This window comes from Tamandua tetradactyla, chromosome 15, assembly GCF_023851605.1.
Source record: "Tamandua tetradactyla isolate mTamTet1 chromosome 15, mTamTet1.pri, whole genome shotgun sequence".
NCBI classification, from domain to species: Eukaryota; Metazoa; Chordata; class Mammalia; order Pilosa; family Myrmecophagidae; genus Tamandua; species Tamandua tetradactyla.
In genome coordinates this window covers 22,335,651-22,357,944 of record NC_135341.1, presented here as the reverse complement: position 1 = coordinate 22,357,944, position 22,294 = coordinate 22,335,651, and the positions used below count along the sequence as shown (strand labels likewise).

Here is a 22,294-nt window from a genome sequence, read left to right as displayed (position 1 = left end):
GGAGATTACTGGGCAAAACTGGCAGAATTGCTGTATCACTCTCTTTGTCTTCCAAGGAGTGTATACTCTCTTTTTTCCACTGCCAATTTTTAGAAAGACATGTCTGGTAGAAGAAAAGGTAGGCAGGACTTAGTTTCCATTAAATTCAGGGGGATAATGTGAAGATAATGTACTTTGACTCTAAAAACAACTTGAGTTCTTTGAAAGAAAGGAACTCTGCAATTTAAAAATGAGAATAGTTATACATTCTACTTAAAGTATAGATGCCTGGCTTATGATATTTAAAGCAAAATTATCACAGCATGGTTTTGTGTTATTTGGGAGGTGACGTTTGATTTTGGAACAGTGCTGGGCACTAGTAGATATGCAGACATTGGTTGAATGAATATTTGTTGACTTACTGCTGGAAAAAAAGGAAAAAACAAAAAAGAAAAAGATTCATTGCTTCTTCATCTGAATAGGGATGAAAGCCTTTTTTTTTAACTTCTAAAACTTTAAAGTCTTTCATGTGATATAATGTTAGAATAAATCATTTCTATTATTACCTTAGGTTTTTTTTAAAGCTGACAATTTTTTAAACTAGCAGATATATTTTTAAACAGTATCTAAAACTAAATTAATCTTGATAATTAGGTGTAAATTGAGATGTGAGTGGCAATTCTATTTAAGCTCTCTAAAATCCATTGTATATTTGTCAGTATTCTTAATACAACATTTGAATTTTAGAGATAACGTTTATGCATATCTGTCTGTTACATAGGCTTCATGGATTTATTTCAAATTTGTTTTTGTTTTATTTAAAATCCCATTAAGACTAATCAAAATCTTAACAAGATTTTCATTAACAGGAGCAGGACATATGTACTACATTTGGAAAGTATACAAAGTACATTTAATTCTAATCTGACCCATACATGTACTATTTCTTAGAAGCTTATCAAATGCAAGCCTTTGAAAAATGCATACACTGTAACAGATTTTTTAAAAACATGATGGAAAATATATATACCACCCAGCTAAACACTCTCTTGATTTAGAATCGAGGCCTATATGTTTCTATTTTCATAGTGACTACTGCAGTGGAATCGACATGTTTTAATTTAGATATGAGATTATAAACATCATTTGGAGACAGAATTTATTTTCTTCTACAATTTCTGAAAATTGATCACTCTAAGTGCTACAGAACAGAAGCGAATGCTGGAGCAGGATTTAGAAATTATTTAGCTTAAGGGTTATTTGTAACTAACAAAAGGTGAGTTTTTACAGAAATTCATGGCTTTTTAACCCTTCATACTTACAAGAAAAAATTTTCATACTTTATAAAATAAACTAAAGAGAATCCCTCATCAAGGGAAATATTTAAACTGTGCTAACATGCAGTTGTTAAAATTTTTTAAAAATCAAGGTGATTAAATAAGTACAGATTCTGCAAATATTTTATCTAAATTTCCTGGAAGTTGAAATGAGACATTTTGTGGTCACCAATTATCTAAAAAGTAATTAGGGTGTGACTCATATTTAGGTCAAATAAAATTCAGCAACACAAATCATTAATAAAAAGGAAAAAGAGAAAAGAATTATATTCACTTATTCATTTTTCTCAATGAACTATTTCGGACTCCTACTACTCTTGTGCTCAAGAGCACACAGGTAAGGATTGGGTAGAGAAACCAGGCAAGTGTAGCATCCTGCACTATGGTGGAGAGAAGCTCAAGAGGCCAGCAAAGCACAAACAAGAATGCCCCAGGGTCTCTACAGAAGAAAAAATATACATATATACTTATATACGTGCACACTAAAAGGAGGGGATTCTTCAGGAAAAAAAAAAGCAAACAAAATAAAAAATCTCAGACAACTTTGCTTCTTTTGATGGCATCACAAAGTCAGCTGGCATAGAAGCCGGCATCATACCATACCTGGTGATCTGAAGTTATTAAAAACTACACTACTTAAGGTAACGTTCAAGTGCAGCTTCTAGCTTTGCAGTGACTAAAGTTGAGAAACTATTTATAAATTTAAACTCTCCAACACTTTCTGATTGCTTTTGCGTTGTTGTTGTTGTTTCTCTTAAGGATAGAGCTAAATCAAAAGCTTCTACAAAACCAGAATTCCTAGGACTGCCCCTCCTTTAGAAGCACAGTCCTTAGCCCAGAGATGGTGTCCACAATGAAAACAAAGTGAGTTTGCAGAGGGGAAGCCTTGCAAGATGTTAGCAGCAAAGGGGGAAATGCCTGGCATGAGAAAACATCATTTTGTTTAAGTAATATTTAGCCAGGCCCCATCAAAGACAGCACAAAGCAAAAAACTAAGGCTTTGAGGTATTATTTCAGGCTTGGATTTTCTCTGAAAGTCCTGCAAGTGTTTGCTGAAGATCTTCCACAGTTTAACAAAATGTGTCTGGTATGCTTTTAGAAGGAACCATATTTAGTATCTGACAGGTTCATTCATTCTTTGAAGTAATAGTGAAAGCCTGCTGTGACCCTGGGGCTATGATAAGAGATGGAGCATATTAGAAGGGGCAAGATAGCTATTCGTTCGGTATTTACTGAACATCTACTATGTGTTAAGTGGGATCTGAGGAATATAGCAATGAAGAAAACATGCCAAGATCCCTGCACTAATGGAGCTTACTATGTAGTGGGAGGAGATAGACAAAAAAATAATAAATAAATGATATCTTTACCAGGTGGTAGAAGTGTTTTGGAGAAAAATAAAACAGGGAAAAGAGATAGGGAATGTATGGGAGTATGAGAGTGTCTATATATGATACAGAATATTTCACATTTCAAACTGATTGATAAGAAAAGGCCTCCATCAAAAGGCAAGATCTAAACAAAAACCTGAAGGAGGAGAGGAGGATCCATGAAGAAAAGTGTTCCAGAGGAAGACACAGCAAATGCAAAGGTCCTGAGGCAGATCAAGGAGGCCAGGATAGCTAGTGTGGGTTGAATGAGGTAGATGAGCTCAGAAATCTCAATGTGAGAGAGTAGGGGCAGGGGCCTCAGAAGTCATAATAAGGACTTTGGTAAAATGTAGGAGTGTTGCAAGCAGAGGAGTTACATGATCCATTTTTTTTTTCAACAAATATTTAGTAAGCCCCTATGGTACACTAAGCACTCTACTGAACTATGCACTGGGGCAGTAGGGATATATTAATGAATAAGACGGACATGGTTCTTTCCCTCATGGAGGTTATATCCTACTGTGGATAAATAAAAACAAGTAAAATGGTTCACAAAAGTAACTGCTAGTTGTGATAATGCTAGAAAAAAATAAACCAAGTACCTTGCATAATGATGGACGGAGTGAGAAGAATGCACAGGGAACTTACCTTATGTAGGGTCATCAAGAAAGACTTTGCACAGGAAGCGACATGTAAGGTGAAGGTGAAAGGATACAGAGGATCTAGCTAAATATAACGTTAGGGAAATAATGCATCAGACAAAGGGAACTGCATGTTTAAGGCCCGGGGTACAAAAGGATGTGACTTGTTGGAAGGAGGGGAAAACTAACATGTCTAGTCCCCAAACCATAAAGGAGTAACATGGGATGAGATTGTTGCCATCAGCTGGAGCCAGACCAGGCTGGATGTATAAGCCGTGCTAAAGTTAACCCAAGGCAGAAACTGGTCACTCAAGGCAGAAAAATGTCAGACATCACACTAGATATGTACATAAAAAGCCATGGGAGCTTTGAGGAAAGGATTTACATGGGGCATTTGGAAGGAAGCAGTGTTGGAAGGAAGCAGTGCATAGACTTTGGTCAGGTCCAGACTGGGAAACGACATCATAGGGAGGTGGAGAGGGCACAGACAGGGAATTGGACCCAGGTTCAAATGCCTGTTTAACCAATTACAAGTGGGGCCAAACTGGAGCCTTCGGAAGCCTCCATTCTCCCCAACTGAAATAATGGTGTGGGCTTTACAGGTTTGGGGAAAGTCTAAATAACGTCCATAAAACTCCCTGTGCATAGTAAATGCCAAGTGAACGATAGCTATCTTGATAGACTACAAAGTCTGTTGATTTGAGTTTCTGTTCTCCATTTTGAGTGAGATCATGGAATGAGCGACAGCTTTATCTGAGCCTTGCAAATAATTTTCAATGCACAGTTTTCTCAAGGAGGATGCTACATGCCTTTATTCATGTCTTCAACCTAGAGTTGCTGATCACCCACCACGTGCTGTGCCAGGTGTAGTGCTGGGTGCTGGCCACACACCAGTGACAACATGAGCCTATGCTGTGGTATTTCCAATGCACTTGGGGAGAAAAAAGATAGGGACAAGTAAATATGACTTGTGATGAGTCCTTTGACCATAGAATGGAGGAAATGTGGAGTGTGTGGCAGGGGCGGGGTGGGGGGGTGGCGGGCAGTAAGAATGAAGGCTCTCTCTTGCATGACCAGGGAGAATGAAGGGGGATGAAATCTCCTTCCAAGGATAAGCCTCTTTCTAAGCCAAGTGTCACTGTATTGTCTGTACTATTAACTCTTGCCTTTCCAGGAAAGACCTTTCTGAAGTAGTGATAGTTCTTTACGCTATACTCGGAGGATGAGATGCAGCCAACCACAAAAAGAATGAGGTAGGGAAGGCAGAAGGGGGTTTCTCCCGGCTGAGTAGAGGGAACAGCGTGAGCAAAATACCAGAGGTGAGAACCACAAACTTCACAGGAAAACAGCACCATTAAAGAACTCGTGGGGAAGCCAAAAACCATCAAACGTCTTGGTGTTTATTTCCTCTAGAGGGTAGAATGTATAACACTGACTTCTAAAGCTATTGATTTCCCATGATCTAACCAGAGTGATGTGATGAGTACTTTAAGCTTAGAGCAGCCACTTGTGAGTTCTACAAAGCACCCCTCCAGGGATGCAATTGCAAACATTAGTACATTCTTTTTCCAACACAATATTCCTTTGCAGTAGAGAGTCAACGGTCTCATGTCAATTTTATAGATTTCAGAGAAAACCATAGAGACCCTGCGCATCTTCTTCAAATTAATCCTAGACCTACAGTTTAAATCCCATGTTTACTCTGCCTCACTCAAAACATTAAACTCTGCTCTGCCCTCCATCCCTTGAGAAAACAGACCTGAAAAATGTATTATGGATGCATAAGATGCGAGATATTTATATGAGAGAAAACTCCGGGCAAGCAGACAGTTGTACCAAAAGGCATGCATTTTTATTAAACAGCCACAATAATTAGAGAACTTTGGCTTCCTGTGTTTCTTTTTCCATGAAACTCTAAGCCATGAGTGAAGTTGGCTGACACCTTCCAGCTGTTACTACACAACCCAACTGGTGCTAACCTGTAACAACTTGATCAACGTTAGGGTTTCTGGGCAGATATTCCACGATATTTAAGACTGAAGAAGTACCTTGAGAGAAAATCTGAAAGAGAAATCTGAACAAAGAAGCTGTTTTGTTTTCCCTTGTCTCCTGAAGGATATCAGTACAATATAACCCACTGTCTTTCCCTTTATGCCTTAACTACTGGTACATTCGGCCTCTTGTCAAGTAAGTCCTCTTTCACAGTAACCCTTGTAGCTAATTTGTCTCCATTTTACTTGATTTTCTATTTATATTGACAGGCTTATTGAATTTTGGGGGAAGTTATCTTAACTCATTTTTTTTTAAGGGATAAATAAACTTCTTACCTGATTTTAAGGTTTACATTCTTAGAGAAGTAAAGCACAGACTTCTAGGCAAACTCCTAGGACTTAGAACCAGCCTTCCTTCCATCTCACTGCTCGACCTCAGGCTACTATCTTCCCAAAGTCTATTGAGATGTCCTCTTTTTTTTAGTGGACTAAACTTAAATTGTTCCTACTATGGGAGCGTTGGAAAAAAAAAATTTATATCCGGAGAGCTCCTAAGCAAAACAACCCTAAATTTCATTGCTGTTGTGCTGGTTTCCTTTCCTCCAAAAATTTTCAAAGAGCAAAGCAGAGAACTGAATGTGTGGGCCGGGTCTACTTAAAAGTTTCTCAAAAATTCAGAGAATGCATTTGGGTAGACAATAAAAATACTGGCAAGGAAAATCCAGTCTTGAACTTCAAAAATTCTGTTTCTAAGGACTATAAAGAAGGTGAATTAGGGGTGAGAATATAACTATGAGTCAGCATCTTTTTCTGCCACATCACAAAACCCACCTCTGGCCAATTTACATGGAAAAAGAATTCACTGGGATGTTTTGGGGGGGCTCATAGAACAAAGAGAAGGCTGGAAAGGGTAGAAGTTAGGGCAACTCAGGATGTGTAGGCAACAGGCTGACCCAAGTCTCCTTGGAATGGACGAGTATCAGCCCTCTGCCCAACGATCCAATTCAAGAGAAAGTTTGCCTAACCTAGCTTTGCTTCCATATCTGTCCCTTGGCCAGTGGACATGATGTAAGGCTTTGCTTCACAGTTCCCTCGGCCTGTGCCCAGTGGAGATTGGCAGCTCCCCCAAAGCAAAATCGGAATGCTCGTCACCAGAGGAAGGGACTGTGGAGGCTGGTCAGGTGAAAAGAAGCCACTCAACCATTCTTACATTACGAATTGTTCCTAGTGGCACTCACTGGCACTAAGACATGTCTCAAACCTCATCATTCTATGGGCAGGATAACAGCTCGCTTGTCGCTGCTCTCTCCTGACACTGCAGCGAGATCTCTGACTTCTGTGACTTCAGGAAGTGAGAGAGAAAGAGTGGGATCCTGGAAAGCTCTCACCCAAAAGTCTGTTAAGAGTCTCAAGTTCCTAAGACAAGCAACCACCTCCTTGTGGAAAAATATGGCCTACCCAATATAACTGTTAAACAGTCACATTTAAGTCAAGGATGTGTTGCTTCGGTGATTCCATCTGGAGACTTGGCTGGGAAACGCACGCTTTAAAAACATGGCAGCAGTATCTCTTTCTATAAAATTTGTTGCTGTGATCAATTACCATGCCATTCAGTGGGAAAACGGTATTTGGGTCAATATCGTCCTGCTTATGGCCCAAGGGTATTTTTTGTTTTCTGTAGCATTCCTTAGAAAACTCCTTTTCTGAGTCCCAAGCAGATATACATACCCTGGGCCAAGGAATGAGCAGTTTGGAGCTGTGGGGGGAGGGGAGGCTTTTTGTTCAAGTTCAGGTGGACAAATTCAAGGGGTGAACTTGATTTGTGTCGATGCTTCTCTTCGTTCCTGGATATAATGTGGACTTTAATTGCAACAACACTGATCACATATTCAAAGTGGTTTCCTCCCAGACAAGGCCTATCACATCAACCTCTTTTATTTTCTTCCTGGTGTTTACCATAACCTGACATTTATTCATTTGTTTCTTGGCTTGTCACTTGCCTCCCATCAGTATGTAAACGCAAAAGGTCAAAGTAGGTCTCCTTCACAGTGGTATCCCTAGGACAATGCCTAACAAGTAGCAGGCCTTTGGTAAGTATTTGGTGTATTGCTGAATTGCTACAGCATAGAAGTGTAAGTTGGCTGTCCAGAGGTTGAGCCAAGGTAACCTTCCCACCCGTGGGGAGGAGGTGAAGCCAACACCCAACTCTTGATTTCAATATTTCTACTCTGTGCCAGACATTAGACACCCAGCAGCCAACAAAGCAGACACAGTCCCTGGTCCTTTTGGGGCTTACTGCACTCTGTTTGCTGAAGGATATCTACATGCTCTACCACAAAGAATCCTAAAATTATTTGACTGATAATAGTAGTTGTAGTAGTAAGTGGTAGTAAGTGCAAATAGCTAAAATATTTTGAACATCTACTATGTGCTGGGGGCAGTACACATATTATCTCCTTTAAATCCTTCTTACAACCCATTACGTTAAAGATTTTAAGAATGACACAAAGGAGCTTCATGTCAAGAGGAATCACCCAAAGCTACACACCTGGTAAGTGTTGAAGTATCACACCACTTCAAACCAATGGCATTTCACCTGCATCCCACTGCTTTGCTTAGAAACAGGCAAGCTAATTCTCTGCCCTAAAACATCTGTAGCTTCAGAGCACTCCTTTAAACTATTCAAGACACGTAGAATACCAGCACTCCCTCTTAAAGTGCCTCACCCTTCAGTGATAGTAACTGCAACCACTTCTCTGAATGCCTACAATGGACCAGGTGTATGACTTGCCCCATCACACCAAATCGTCCCAACAGTCCTGTACCTGGCTCATTTTGCAGAGGAGGCACTGAAGCTCAGAGAAGACAAGCCTCTAGCCCAGAGTCCCACAGCTGCTCAGAAAGGCAACCAGGTTTCAAAGTCAGATGTGTTAACATTAAACCCAGCCATACCAAACTGCATCTCATTGCCATCAACTCTCTGTTTTCTTTCACTTCTGGGCTTTCAACTTGGCTGCCTATGAGGTCTTTTCCTCCATTCCCCTGTAGCTATGCCTACTGCTCTTTCAAGATTCAGCTCAGGCATCGCCTGACTCCTCTGGAAAGGAATTTCAGACTTCCCTTTCTTCTGCTTGGTATCACTCTGGAGCTTTTAGGTTAGAACAGAGAAATTTTATTAGCGCAAATACCTGGAAGTCCAGAGTTTCATTTGGCTTCAGGCACACTGGGGTCCAATGAGGTTATCAGGGCCAGGTTTCCATTTTTCTCACTCTTCATCTCTAATATTTTCAGTTACAGGTAGGACTTCCCTACCAATGCAATAAATTTGCCTAAACCAAGTGCCCAAAGTAACATCCACCTTGCTTATAAACCCTAGAGAAAGCCTTCAGCTCTGGAAAAAGTTCTGGGTAGGACCCTAATCAGCCCAGCTTAAGTCAGGTGCCCAGTCCTCAACCATTTTCTGTGGCCAGGAACAGGCTGTGCTTTGATTAGCCAGGCCTGGGTCACATGCGCACCCATGGAGGGATGAAATAGCCCCCACCTCAACCAGATGGACTGAGAGTGGGGGAGGGGCAGCTTCGCCAAAGGAAATTTTGGATGCTATTACCAGACGGGAGAATGATGATCCGCAGGCAAAAATAACAGATGTCCACTACACACCCAGACTAGACTGAATGCCCATTCTCATCTTCACATCCAAATGTTGTATGGGGATTGTTTTTTTCCCCAACTAAACTATAAACTCCTCTAGGGCAGAGGCTGTATTCTTCTCCTCTTTGTAACTTCAGCGCTGAGTGACAAAGTGTTCAGTTACAAAGTGCCTGACACATAAGAGGGGCACAAGTCATATTTATTGAACGAATGATCAAAGGTAATAATTTATGGAAATCTGATATTTCATTTCCCAAAGGCAGCATCGTGATGAGGTGGAAAGAGCACACATGCTAGATGATGTTCCTCAGAGAACAGCGTGGGGAACCACCTGCATCAGGTTAAAATGCAGATTCCTGGGCCATAGCCTAGATCTACCAACTTTACGTCTTAGTCAAGTGGAGTCCAGGAATCTTCATTTTTAGAGAAACATTATGTGCTTCTCATGCATAGTAATGTTTAGAACCAGAGCACTGTAGTGAGACAATCATCTGAGTGTGAGGCCCGGTTCCATCGTGGACAAGTCGTATAAACTAAAAGAAGTCACACCCTCTCAGCAGCTCAGTTTGTTCCCCTTTAAAATGTGGCTAAGAGAACCTGCCTAATAAATAGGTAATGAGGAGTCTACGAGGTAATACATGTAACATTTCTTTAAAAAGTTCTGTATTGAAGTTTTACTACTCGAGTTTTTCTAATAATAGCTAACTTCTGGAATGCTTACTATGTATGTGACAGGCACTGTTCTAAGTTCTAATTAAAACTCGTTTGCCCTGATAAGTGGCTGAGCCAGATTTCGAACTCAGCTTCTCTGATGCCAGATCCCATCCTTCTAACTACGCGCTCTACTTTCTCCTTATAGATACAAATCTCATCTTTCCCTAGGCAATTTACCACCACTCACTCTGGGGGTGGAGGTGGAGGACAGAAGTATGAGGCCATTGAAACTCTGAGAAAGAAGAGCTCCAAATGAGAGGTAGGACTCAAAAACATTGAAGAAAGGAAAGAAACAACGACGGTAGTGTCAGTGTCAGATCTTGTGGCCTTGCCTGGACACTGTGATAAAGAACTGGGTACTGTATATTAAGACCCCGGTTCATAGGTAACAAAAAAGTCTCATTTTCTTTCTGCTTTCCAGAAACCCACCTTTCTAGATTCTATAACATCTCTATGCTTCGAAAACCAGAAATTGTCCCTAGTCTTAGAGGACTGTTTTTATTTTGAATGGTATACTTCTTCCCCCTTCCTTCCTTCTAGACACCAATATATTTTTCCATGAAGCAAGAGCAGCGCCTGAAGTGCAAGCCAAGCCCTCGGAAATGTGATAGCTGTTACCAGGGATTTGAGAGTAAGAATACAAAATCTAGAATTAAGACTTTAAATGCTGCACTTTAGTATCTGAGATGGCATCCATCCCATCTCAAAGATGGAATAAATAAGGATTTAAGAATCCACATGAATTTGTTCTGGGTTCCTTAGCTGGTGGACTAAGCTGAAAACTCCCTCATACCTCTAAATTCTGTTTCCCTGGCTCTGAAAGACACTGAATGTAAAAGAACCTCAAAATACTTCTGCTGTTGGACTGTCTGGACGTTCATGTTAATTAAGATGTAATATGTGTTTCATGTAGACATACACCACTGACCTACTTTGCTCAAAAAAAAGGAAACATTAAAATGAGGTGTTTTTTTTAAAGCTAGGTGAACAGCTATGAGACATAATTTAAATATTTCACATCCTGTCCACAAAGACACCACACCCTGCGATCAATGTCTTCGCTTGCTCACCACCTCTGCTCCACACAAAATTAGGAAAGCAACCACTGGGAGGTGAAGGTTTTGAATGGTCTCCAGGGGAGGGCAGAATGTGAGTTGGCGACATTCATTCGACATTCGACATTCGGCACCTCTTGGGGCTCTTACAGCTCTAGGAGAAGAGAGGGGAGTGGTTTGGGGAATGCAGGGGCTAAATGCCAGGAACTCTGGGGGAACACTCACAGGTTGGCCTGATACATTTTTTCACTTAAGAAAGACACACCCCGAGACTGGGAATTGGGCACCAAGAACTTCAAATCAGCACCTCCAAAGGCCTGGGGCCTGGGGCTGGAGTTTGCTCTGTATTGGAGAGCCCACCTTTCTGCTTATTTCCTAGCTTATGGCCTACTGAGTCCTTCACACTGTCCCTCCACTGTCCACAAGGGTTCTGGCCGTGGCTCTCTTTTCTTGGGCTATGTACTTTCAACCAGTTTTGAGCAGCCCCATTTCAGATTGGCCTTTTTATGTTTGATATAAAGAATAGTTGTTGGCCAATTTCATCTTTTCATCGCTGTTCTCTAGGCCTGAATCCAAGCAGTTTGTCAGATGCTCATTAACTCCCCCTTTGGCTCTTTCTAGTGTGTCTCCTAAGCTCATTGTGCCAAGAACTAACGCTTTCTTTTACACGATTCTCTTTCTCTGCTCCATCAGGGAGACAAATTACTTTCCAAAAGGGATCGCCAGGGATGGTTTAATGAGAATTTCTTTGGGGCTAGGCATGGAACGCAATGTAGTTAACATTCGGTGGACTTAATTGGACTTTTCTTTTCTGCCTCTTTTTAAAAAAACCTGAAGCTATCCTGTTAATCTCTCATTTGTAATCAATTGTGTTGACTAAACAAAAGTCTAGGTCGTCTTTTCTTCCTGTCCCAGACAATCCTTTGTTGCCTCTAAATGCCTCATTCTTGAGTGATCCTGGTTGCGTAGATGGGCCCGATTGTTGACAGTTCATTATTGCGCTTTTGTCCATTTAATCTTTCTTGCTGTGTTTTGCATGTGCATGCCTTAATGAGCTCCGTTGGCAATTAACATGTTTCTAGGAGCAAACTGGTTGCTCAGACGTTTGAGAGGGAAGTGCAGGGAAAAGGGCAACGCAGCTGCCTTGAGGTTGTTTATTTCCCAGCATTTTCTCAAGACTCCTGTCCTCTCTTTGGCAGTCCTCTACCTACCCCCTCTGCCTCCAACCCTTCCTTTTATTCCTACTTCTCTTCCCCAGCCCACTCACCACCAGCACACCTGGACACCTTGTTGCTGGAACTCTTCGTCCCGGCTCAGACAGCCACTTGTGGGCAAAACAGGGACTGCACAGACCCGTTTCTGCAGTAATGAAAGAATGAGCACAGTGCCCCCCAAAATGTGTCTGGATGCTGGCAACTTCTCTGTGTCGCTCTTTGCAGAGAGGAACCTCTAACCCGCCTAAGGCAATAGGACTGTTCAATCTGTTATGTATAAGGCTGTGGCTTTGGAAGAGGTTTTTTTTTTTTTTTTTTGAGTCTTGCTGGCAAGATTGCTGAAGTGTGAGCAGTCATGGACAGAACAAACATCTTGTAGGAGAAAAGATAATTGGAGTCTTTTTTGTGTCTGTGACAGGATTCCCCTCCCCCGCAATTTGATTTTTTAAAAAATATTTTTTAAGGGCGGCCTCTTCAATTTAATCAAGGTTAGAATATTAATATGCAGCTGATGACTACCTTGTTTAAATCATTTATTAATTTTGCAAACCACAACTCATGCAAAATAATACTAAAGATGAAATGAATGGCGTTAGAAAACAGAGCCTTTCACCCATCAATTCCCATGCATGGTGAATAAGGATTCCAGCTATGATGGTTACTGAAAGCACTGAGCACTGGCTTCAGGGTGCGTGCTGTCTGGGAAAGGTGTTCAGTAATACAGGCAGGAGGTTCCTTTCCTCCTCACGCTACCTTTCCAGAGAAGGAATCCTTTCCTGAATTCCACATCTGAAAGAAGCAGACATATTTAACCTGGGAGGAATGACTTCGAACCTGTCAAAAGCAGAGCTAAACCCTATAGATACAGAAGAACTCTGTTTATCTACAATTACTGCCAGATGTGAAATAACACCTTTTCAGGTGAGAGAGATTGACAGGAGATGGTGTGAAGGTTAAGTAACAATCAGGTTGTGAGGAAACAACCTTCAGGAGATGGAATGTACATGAAATTCTGCTTGGGTACCTCCCTGAGCCATAGCCACTATGCCTCTCCCTAGCTGCAGAGATGCGCAGTCCAAGGCAGCAAGGCCGGTAGTTTTATTTTTATCTCCAGCCTAGTTTGCAAACAAGCCATCCTTTAGCCCTCTTCAGAATTGTCACCTGGAAACAAATTTCTCAAGATTTATGAGATGGAAATTCTTTCTCCTGTGAAAACTTATTACAAAACATTTCTCCATGAAAGTTCTCTCACTTGATGGTTAGGAAAGTGATTTCACTGGATGGGGGTGCCCCATCTATTATTTATTTATTTTTTATTTTATTTTTTTTTAAGATAGAGGAGATCTCAGTTATGATCTCCCACGCAGGCCAACTTTCTCCCCACTTCTGCAAGAGGATGCTTCTGTGCTAGATTTTGGGGCGTGTGCCAGTTGTCCCTCCTTCTGGGGCTGTTGAGGAGAAAGGTGAGCTTGGCCTGACCATCGCTAGTCTGCAAAGGATTCTTTTCAGAAAAAAAAAAAAACCCGGAAAGTATTTTAGCTGCGATGACTGTGGTGAGGCACCCAGGATCTCCCAGAAATGGGGAAAGGCGGGCTAATAAAACTCTGTGTGAGAACAAGGAAGGGGGCTGACTCCTCAAATCGGCCGCAATCTCCCTAGGGATGGATGTCTGGGAAACGCGAGGCGGTATTTCCATACCAGTAGCCGCCAAGCCCTCCTCACCCATCCTGGGGTTTCCTGAGGTGGGTGACACCCACCAAGATTTCGGAGTTGAATCTGCATATTCCGCTGGGTCCCAATCTTCCTTCAGCTAACCGCAGCCAGAACGAGCTAACATTTAAATTCCCCCTCGCTTCCTCATCCCCCCTCCCCTGGCTGCATCTCCCCAGACTTGTTGGGGGGTGGGGAGAGTACAAAAAACGAGGACGCTCTCCTTTCAGGAAATGGAATTCTAATGTACATGTTCCTATTTCGGAATCGGAGGTACTAAAAATACCTCCCGCGACAGCCTGAGGAAGCTGTCGCCGTCCACTGTGCAAACAAGATCAACGCTTCTCCTTCCCCGCACAATGGGTCTGCGAGTAGGGGACCTTACCGTCGGCTGGGACCAGGACAGACCTTCCACCTTGCTAACGAACATCCTTCCAGTGACTTGGCCCTTGGGGTGCTGAACCTGGAAGTTCAGAGTTCGAATCCCGACTATACCTAGCCTTGTCTGTCCCCTGCGTATATCACTTAGCTATCTCTGCTACATTTTCTTTGTCCGTAAAGTGGGAATAATTCCCAGTTTGCGGGGTGTGGTTAATGTTTGAGAGAATGTGTGTCGAGCGCCTGGCTTGGAGCAAGAGCTCAGGAAATGTGTTTGTGGAAGTCACTGGCGTGCACTGACCTAGGCTCCTACTGTACACCAGGAGTCGGGATAAAGCCGTTACTTAGTCACTTTCAGGGTTACTTGGGGATTGTCCTTAGCACTGACCATTTTTTTCCTCCAAACAGCAGCTCCCGGCCGTGGAAATCCGCTTGAGGTCAGCGCTTACCCTTTCTCGCCCTGGCATTGGCGAGGCTACGTGAAAGCGCACTCCCGGGCCGCGCGCCGCATCTCGTCCCCGCACTAGGGAGCCTTCTTCCAGAAGACGTGGGCTGCATCGCCGCGCGGATATTAAAAGTGTGTGTGTTGGGGGGGGGGGGGGGGCGGCCGTGTGCGCCGAGCCGGTAATCCGAGCTCTTGATTATCCAGATTCGGATCAAACGGGGCGGTGGTGGCCGGCCCCCTCCTGGGAATGATTAGATGATTAATGTAATGCTGTTTGAAGGGTCTCTGTTTTCTCTCTTAATTTGGGTCATTACTTAGAAAGCAAGCGTGAGATCATTTCATCAGCGTGCTCGGCGGCGGAGATAGCTATTCAGGAAATGGGCTAACTGCGCGGTAATCAGGCAACTGGAGGCGGCGGCTGCGGCGGCGGCGGCGAAATCGCGCAACCCGGTCGCGCCCTTCGGCTTTAGAGCTCAAAGCACCCGAGGTCGTGCGGCCCCAGACCCAGAGCCGACCTGTCAGGCTGGGCTGGGAACCCTTAGCCTCTAGCTCTCGCCTCCTGGGAAGATTGGGAGCGAGGGTTGACCCCTTCAGGCCGCCCCGGGGAAGGGGACGCATCCAGAGACATCCTGGCGGGGCAGTGCACTGGCCGCTGACTCCGTTTTCGCCCGCGAATGCACCCAATACCTGCTCCCCTCCCCCCTGCCACTTTTAACACTTTTTTTTTTTTTTTTGAAATTTCAAAACCCAATGAGGCAAACCCAAGAACCCAAGCATCCAGTCACCAAATAGAAACCTGGCACCACGTGGAGGCCTGATGTAGGCCTTTGCACCCTCGCTCCCGGAGGCCACAACACAGGCGCACCCGTTTGGCTTCACGTGACCCCCGCACCCCAAAAGGAAGTCGCATTTTGGGGGAAAATGCTATAAACACTTATTTCCTTTGCGTTCTTTCGGGTTGCTGAACTGCACTCACCGCGAGGGGAGAGGGGGGAAAAACGCGCACTAACCATTCTGTTTATTTAGTCATATATATATATATATTTAGTTATATATATATATATATGTGCATATATTCCGAGTTCGCTTGTACAGGAGAATTTACATGGCTGTATAAAGAAGGCTGAGGGCGCCGCGCTCTTCCCGGGAGCTCACGGTGTCAGGCTGGGGTTAAAACCGGCAGCCGGGGAAGCTGAGGCCTTGGAATTAAATACGTTTCGGCGCTCTGGATTTAAATAAAGTTTCCTAAATATACAAAGGTGGGAGCCACACGTTTGCTGCCAGTCATCGAGGAAACGTTTAGCTTTCCAAAAATATGCTGGTTTCGATAAATAGATTCTAGCCTCTCTGCTATATTTTTTCTTTTAATATTAGAAATGAGTTTTTGTGTGTGATCTGTTTTGGGGATGGAACAGGGCCGAAAGGGAGAACGAGGCAGCAGCTCTCAGCTCTGCACTGTCCGAGCATTCAAGTCCTTTGCTGAGGGGGCGGCGGGGCCGACGCTGTCGTGGAGTTTGCGCACGTGTTTCTTTAAGTCAAAGTTTCTGCAAAACCCTTTGCCGCAAGTGGCGCACGTGAAAGGCTTCTTGTCATTGTGAGTGTGCATATGGAATGTCAGGTTGTAGACCTGGTGGAAGGCCTTGTTGCAGATGGTGCATTTGTACTGCTTCTCGCCGCTGTGGGTCAGCTTATGGTTCTTGTAGTTCCCTAAAGGAGACCAAAAAAAAAAAAAAAAAAAAAAAAAGTGGGGGAATGGAGTAAAACGGGGGCCCCGGGCGTCCCGGGGACAACTCAGGTGCCCGCGCAAAGGAGGCAACGCTTGGTTAGGCAGGCGCGACCTCTATGAATGAAGAAGTTGTCAAACTTCATTTGTGTCAAGCCCGGGGCTCTCCCGACAGGACCGAGGCCCTCCGGGCGGTCCCGCGCCCTGCCCCATCTAGTCCTAAAACCTGCGCAGCATCCCTCCCGCCCTTCTCCCGCCGGCCAGAAAACTTTTGCGCGGCTTGGAGATACATTGCGTTCTTTTTCCTCCTGCTAACTCGCGCGAAGAAATTTGCACGAATCCGAGCTGCAGCCCCCATTTTTTTGCTTTCTTATTTTTGAAGTTACTCCCACTTGTCCGCCAACCACCGCCTAGGGATACAAATGTGCTTTGGGAAATCCGAACGGGGGCGCTGGGCCTGGGGGCGCTTGGGGGACTGTGGCGGTTTCCCCCAAGTCCTATGTCGTTCCAGGAGGTGTATTTTGCTCCGAATTTTTTTTTTTCATCTGAAAGGGTAGTTACGGCGACAAAGGGAATCTTTTCCTACAAGACAATATCCCCTCTCTCTCCTACTTTCTTTCTCCTTGTCCGCCTTCCTTCCCACCTCCTAAATTGTGTCTCCCTGTGCTCCCACCCAGCAAGGATACCACCCCGCCCAGACAGCTTCCACTTTAAGCCAGCAAAACCCTATTCCAAAGAAATGCTGCGTCTTAGCCTGCAGCTCTCGCTCTCCCTCTCTCCGGATCTCTCCTCGCGTTCCTGCCAGCCGCGACCCGCCGAATCCCGAGGTGAGGAGAGGGCCCCGCCAGGCACGTTACCTTTTTGGTGAAAGCCTTTGCCGCAAAATTCGCAGACGAAGGGTTTGTAGCCCGCGTGGATGCGGATATGCGTGTTGAGCGTGGAGCTGCGGTTGAAGGCTTTGCCGCACTGGTTGCATTTATGCGGCTTTTCCTGCGGAGAGGGGCACGCACACAGTGAGGTCGAGGCCCCAGCTTGGAGAGGGCAACTCGGGGGGCATCTCGAAGGGACACGGGCCCCACGGGAGGGATAAGGGGGGGAACACTTGGCCATCCTCTCCCCAACGCCATCTCTCAGGAGCGGGGTGGTAATACGCCGGCGCGGGGGCCACGTACCTGGGTGTGAATAATTTTGTGTCTGCAGAGCGTGCTGGCCTGGCGGAAGCCTTTGCCGCAGACTTTGCACACGAACGGTCTGGCTCCCGTGTGGACCGGCATGTGGCGGGTGAGATTATAGTGAGCATTAAACACCTATGGAGGGACACGAGCGGGCCTTGTGGTGTGTCCGTAGGAGAGTCTAGAATCAGCCCTGAGAGGCCACTTCCTATCCCTAGCAACCAACACCCTCTTGGGAAACCAGAGTGCCTTTCAATTTACAAAGTGCTTTCCAACCCACTGCTGGCAGCAGTACTGCAAAAAGACCACCCCGTTTTACAGAAAAGGAAACTGAGGCCCAGGTTCCCTTCTTCCCACCCCAATCTGGGTAGCCAGCTATTGGGGGGTTCCCCATCTAGTAAAGGAGCTGTCCCAGAGAAGCAGCCACTGCTGTTCTCCCCTCCCGGCCCCCGCGGCCCCTAGGCCTCACCTTGCCGCACACCTCACAGGTGAAGTTCTTGGGTTTGCCGTCCGAGGAGCCCCCAGCCAGCTTGCCGTGGCCCTTGACACCGCCGCGTTCTGCAGACAGGGCCGAATTCTCCTTCAGCACCTGCTCCAGCGGCGCAGGCAGGCGCTCCTTGTGGGAATAAGGGGCCTGATGGGGGAACTTGTCCGCGGCCAGGCCGGCCAACTTGGCATTCTCCAGCAGAAAGAGCTTGGGGTGCGCGGCCAGGGCCGCGGGGCCCTGCGCGTTGAGGAGGCCGGACGGGAAGAGGTGACCGCCCAGCAGCTCAGACGGCGGGTACGCGGCCGAGTCCAGGTAGTTGAAGTAGTAGAGCGAGCCACTGGCTGGCAGCCCCATTGCCTGGTTGATGACTTGGGGCTTGATGACCCTGCCGGCAGGCAGCGCGGACGGCGTCAGGCCCAGCTCGGCCTTGCAACACACGCCACAGTTGGTTTTGCACAAGCCACTGGCGCCGCACACCGGGCCCCCCCCCGCCGCCACCACTTCCTCCTCCTCCACCGCCGCCCGCCCGGAGGCTGCTTTTCCAGAGCTCCGAGTAACTAAGCAGCGTCTTGGAAGGCATTTCGTAGCCCAGGGGCTGGAGTGGGATCATACAGGGCAGCGGTGAACAGAGGTTAAGCAGTTTCTTGCCCTGGCCGCCGTCCGTCTCCAGCGCCCCAGGCCGGGGCTCAAAGGGCGCGCGGGGTTCCGACGTCTTGGCCATGATGCGCTCGATGGAGAAGGCCAGTGTCTTGGAAGTGGCCGGCGACGCTCCAGCACGCGGGCAGGCCGGGGTCACCATGGTCTCCAGGGAAGCCGAGCTTGCCATGGCGCGTGAAGTCGAGCCGAGCCCAGCCGAACTGGGCCGGGGAACAGCCTAAGTCTGCATTCCCGAAAAGGCAAGAGGGAAACCGAATTTAATAAGCACCTTGTCAGGCCCAGGTCACCCATTTGCATTCAAATGAACAGGGCAGAACAAAGTGCACCCAAGGGTACCAAATTACCGCCCATTAACTGGGGGCACACAGGAACCCACCGGCCCCTGCCCTGGGACTTTGAAAGGGGGAAGAAAGGGAGGGCTTACAAAGGAAAAGAAGAGAGATATAAAGGAAAGAAAGAAGGGAAAGAGCCTCAAATTAACTCCCCTGAGCCCTTCCCTGGACCCCGGGCTCCGCCCGCAAGATGGGAGCTGGACAGTGAAGGGGCAAAGTTAAAGGGGACCGGGAGAGCCACCTCGCATTTACCTCTTTCCCCCACCGCCAAGGAGATGTGTTCTGAGCCATGCAGCGTATCTTCTCTGTCACATTTTGATGGCAAACATCTTCCCCTCCGCGTGAGATCACTGTCTTTTACATTCAGCTGACATCACATGAAGTCACTTGAAGTGGAATGACATGGACGGCGGCGCGGCTCCCGTAGCGGCCCCTGTGTTCCCCCGCGCCTACCGGCCGCCGCTGCCACCGCCCCTCAAACTTTAAAGGAGGCAACTGGCGCCCGCGCTCCTCTCCAGAAAGTGCGAGCGGTTTGCGAATCGCGAAAGAGGGAAGAGACGCGAGGGGGAGGGGGAGGAATCGTGATGATTTTGCCGGTGGAGGGAAGGGGGGGGCGGGGAGGGAGAGTCCAAACTCAAACCTAGGCAGAGTTTTGTGCGTGATTCACAACTTTGGGGGCCTTCAGATTTGGGGGGTGCGGGGAGGACTGGGGGCCCCGGGCGCGCCGCTCCATAGGGCCCCTGAGTGTCCGTCTATTTGCCGAAGTCTCCCTTAGCCCTCCGCAGCCGAGCTGGGCATCGTGCTAATAAACTGCCATTTATCCACGGAGCCGGCGCCAGCCCCGAACACGCGCAAATGATAATTACCTCATTAGGATGTGGCGCATGGACGCGGGCGCCGCGTTTGGAGAGGGGGACGGGACTTGTTAATGGGGAAATATTAATTTATGCAAAAGCAATGAGCTCCTCTTGGCTGGCGTCGGAGGTCGGGAGAGAGCTCCCGCCGCCTAAGGACGACCCCAAAGCGTACGGAGGAGCAGGGCCGAGCGCCGGGATCCCCGGGCCTCGGTGCCTGGCGGGTGTGCCTCCTGCTCTTTGGCCGGTCCCGAAGGGGGACACGGCAGGCGAGCTGGAAGATTGTTTAAGATCCTAATCGATCAGAATCACTGATTTCTGATCCGGTTTCTGAAGCAAAGCCCAGCTTTGCTGCTGGTTTGGCGCTGCGGGCGGGGAGGATTCGGAGGGCAGCTCTCCCCGCTGATGGGTACTTACTGTTTGTATAATTGAGAAGGTCCAATCTCCACCTGTTTAAGAAGCAGATTGAAACAGCAGAACCTCCCCTGGATCCTATTAAAACGTTTTTCCTCCTAAGGCCATTCAGTCGAACCAATTTTCCGAAGTGATTCATAGAGCTGAATTCTGCCAAGGCAGCTCTTTCACTTTTAGCCACTAAAGCACCGCGTGGAACCGGGTTTTGTGTTTTTCTAAAATAAAGAGAAGGATTATCAGAGGGGAGAGGGAGGGGGCCTGAAGGGGGGCGAACAGAGACTTAGTGTGGCCAGAGGTACAAGCAGAGGGAAGAAAAGACCCTTTTCTAGGCAGGCCCCAAGTAAGTTCGGAGGAATTCAACGTTTTGTGCCTGGAGCACAAAAGCAGCGAGCTCCTCACTCGGTTTGGAGGGGCTGAATTCATCTGTTTGCAGACCATTCCACCTGCGTATCACAACAAACTGCTCAAAGACGCTCCAGCACTTTCAACAGGCCGGGTGCTCTTGGAGACAACAAAAGTGGTCAAGGCTGAGGGTTCTTACGGGGGTGGGTGAGTGGGGCAGACTGCTAGCAAGAGAGCCAGGGAGAGAATTAGGTTTAGGAAAGGAGGGGGGGAGGTGTGTGCAGGGGGTTTTGAAAACTTTTGGCTGGTTTTGTTCACTGGACCATTATATCTTGCCAGCCGGCTTTTGCAAGACCACGAGCTTTGTAGCTGCAACCACAGTTTAAGAGGATTATGGTGGGTATAATATGAACAAACAGGGTTGAGGGTTTGGTAGTGAATTCCGTCTCCAAAGACACATGATGATGTGGAGCCCCAGAAAGGGATGCTGGAGACAAACCCTCTTCTTCACTCTTGGACCAGTATAGTAACACAACCCAACCCCTGAGTGGTGCAAAACATCCTGGAAACTGGTCGAGGAATGGTCAGTCTAGTTTTAAATTCAGTCAAATAGTACCTTTTCCCCTCTTCAGAACTTCTCTCTTCTTCTGCCTTCTACCCCACCCACCCAATTGCAGTCTCTCTGACTTGCAGTATCAGACAGGATATTGACATAGCAGGTGAGGGAAAGGAAGGGTGTACTTGGAAAGCAAAGAGAGAGGAACAAAGAGAGCTCTCAAAGGGAAGGTGGTCGGAGGATAACTTCGCGGTGGATTAATTTTCTCTCCCTGCCAAGCCTCAGAAATTCCAAAACTGCCCCTAAATTCAGCAATCAAGAATCTGTGCCCCCCAACACCACCCACCCTCTCCAAATTTCAGAAATCACCACTAGAAAAAGACATGCTTCTCTGGTGCAGAATATTTCCCCGCAGTCCACTAAATTTAGGAGATTTTCAGGGGCTGAGAATTTTAGACCCAAAGTATACCCACCCTCATGCTAATGTGAAAACAAGAGCTCAAATTAACCCCAACCCGCCTGCAACCAAACATGAAACAAACCGATAACTCACCCTGACACTGAAACAATATCGATACACTTGCACGGTTTCAATACCCAAATTTCTATCCCGAATTTCCTGTGGATTCCCGTTTATCCACCAGGACCACAGCCACCCCCTTTCCAAAATGGGTAACTGTCGATCTCGGCAGCAGCTCGAAAGATCTGCTCGTTTAAAAGCTCCAGCAGGCTGAAAGGTTTTCGGTGAACCTGCCTCGCCATCCCTAAATGCTTTTTGAGGCTGAATGAGCCACCCCCTATTCCCATCACAAAGGAGTGCTACCTCCACAGAAAGAAAACATTTGGGTAAAAACAAGTTGCCCCTAATGCGCCTCTTTTTCCAAATCTTGGGTGAATACGCTGGCTTTTATGAAAGTATTTAATTAGCTTCCACAAACTTCTTCCCTCGCCTGCAGATTACATTGAAGTGGAGGGTTGGAAACTATTTTACACCTTGCCACTCACATGTTAATTAATCTCTATCTAACCCTAATTGCAGTTTATTCAAGCACCGCTCAACAGCTCACCCACACAATAAACACTGATCCTACTTTTATACATATTACTTCACGTTAACACATTGAGTAATTAACTCCAGTACCAACTAATAGTGCAAACAAATATTTTCTGTAAACGAGATGATTTCAGGCAGAATAATAGAGGACTGAGGAAACGTGGCACACGGCATAGGGAGTGCTGAGATTTCGATTTGCTGTCTCCAACCCTCCAAGT

General features: G+C 46.3%; 1 protein-coding gene across 1 annotated transcript; it reads right to left on the bottom strand.

Annotated features, from left to right (window-relative positions):
* Positions 1-15,929: 15,929 nt before the first annotated feature.
* Positions 15,930-18,693, bottom strand: FEZF2 (FEZ family zinc finger 2). Its single transcript, XM_077130368.1, is given in 5 exon segments — positions 15,930-16,192; positions 17,066-17,198; positions 17,381-17,515; positions 17,850-18,348; positions 18,350-18,693. Coding segments are annotated over 5 exon segments (1,374 nt in total).
* Positions 18,694-22,294: the final 3,601 nt, after the last annotated feature.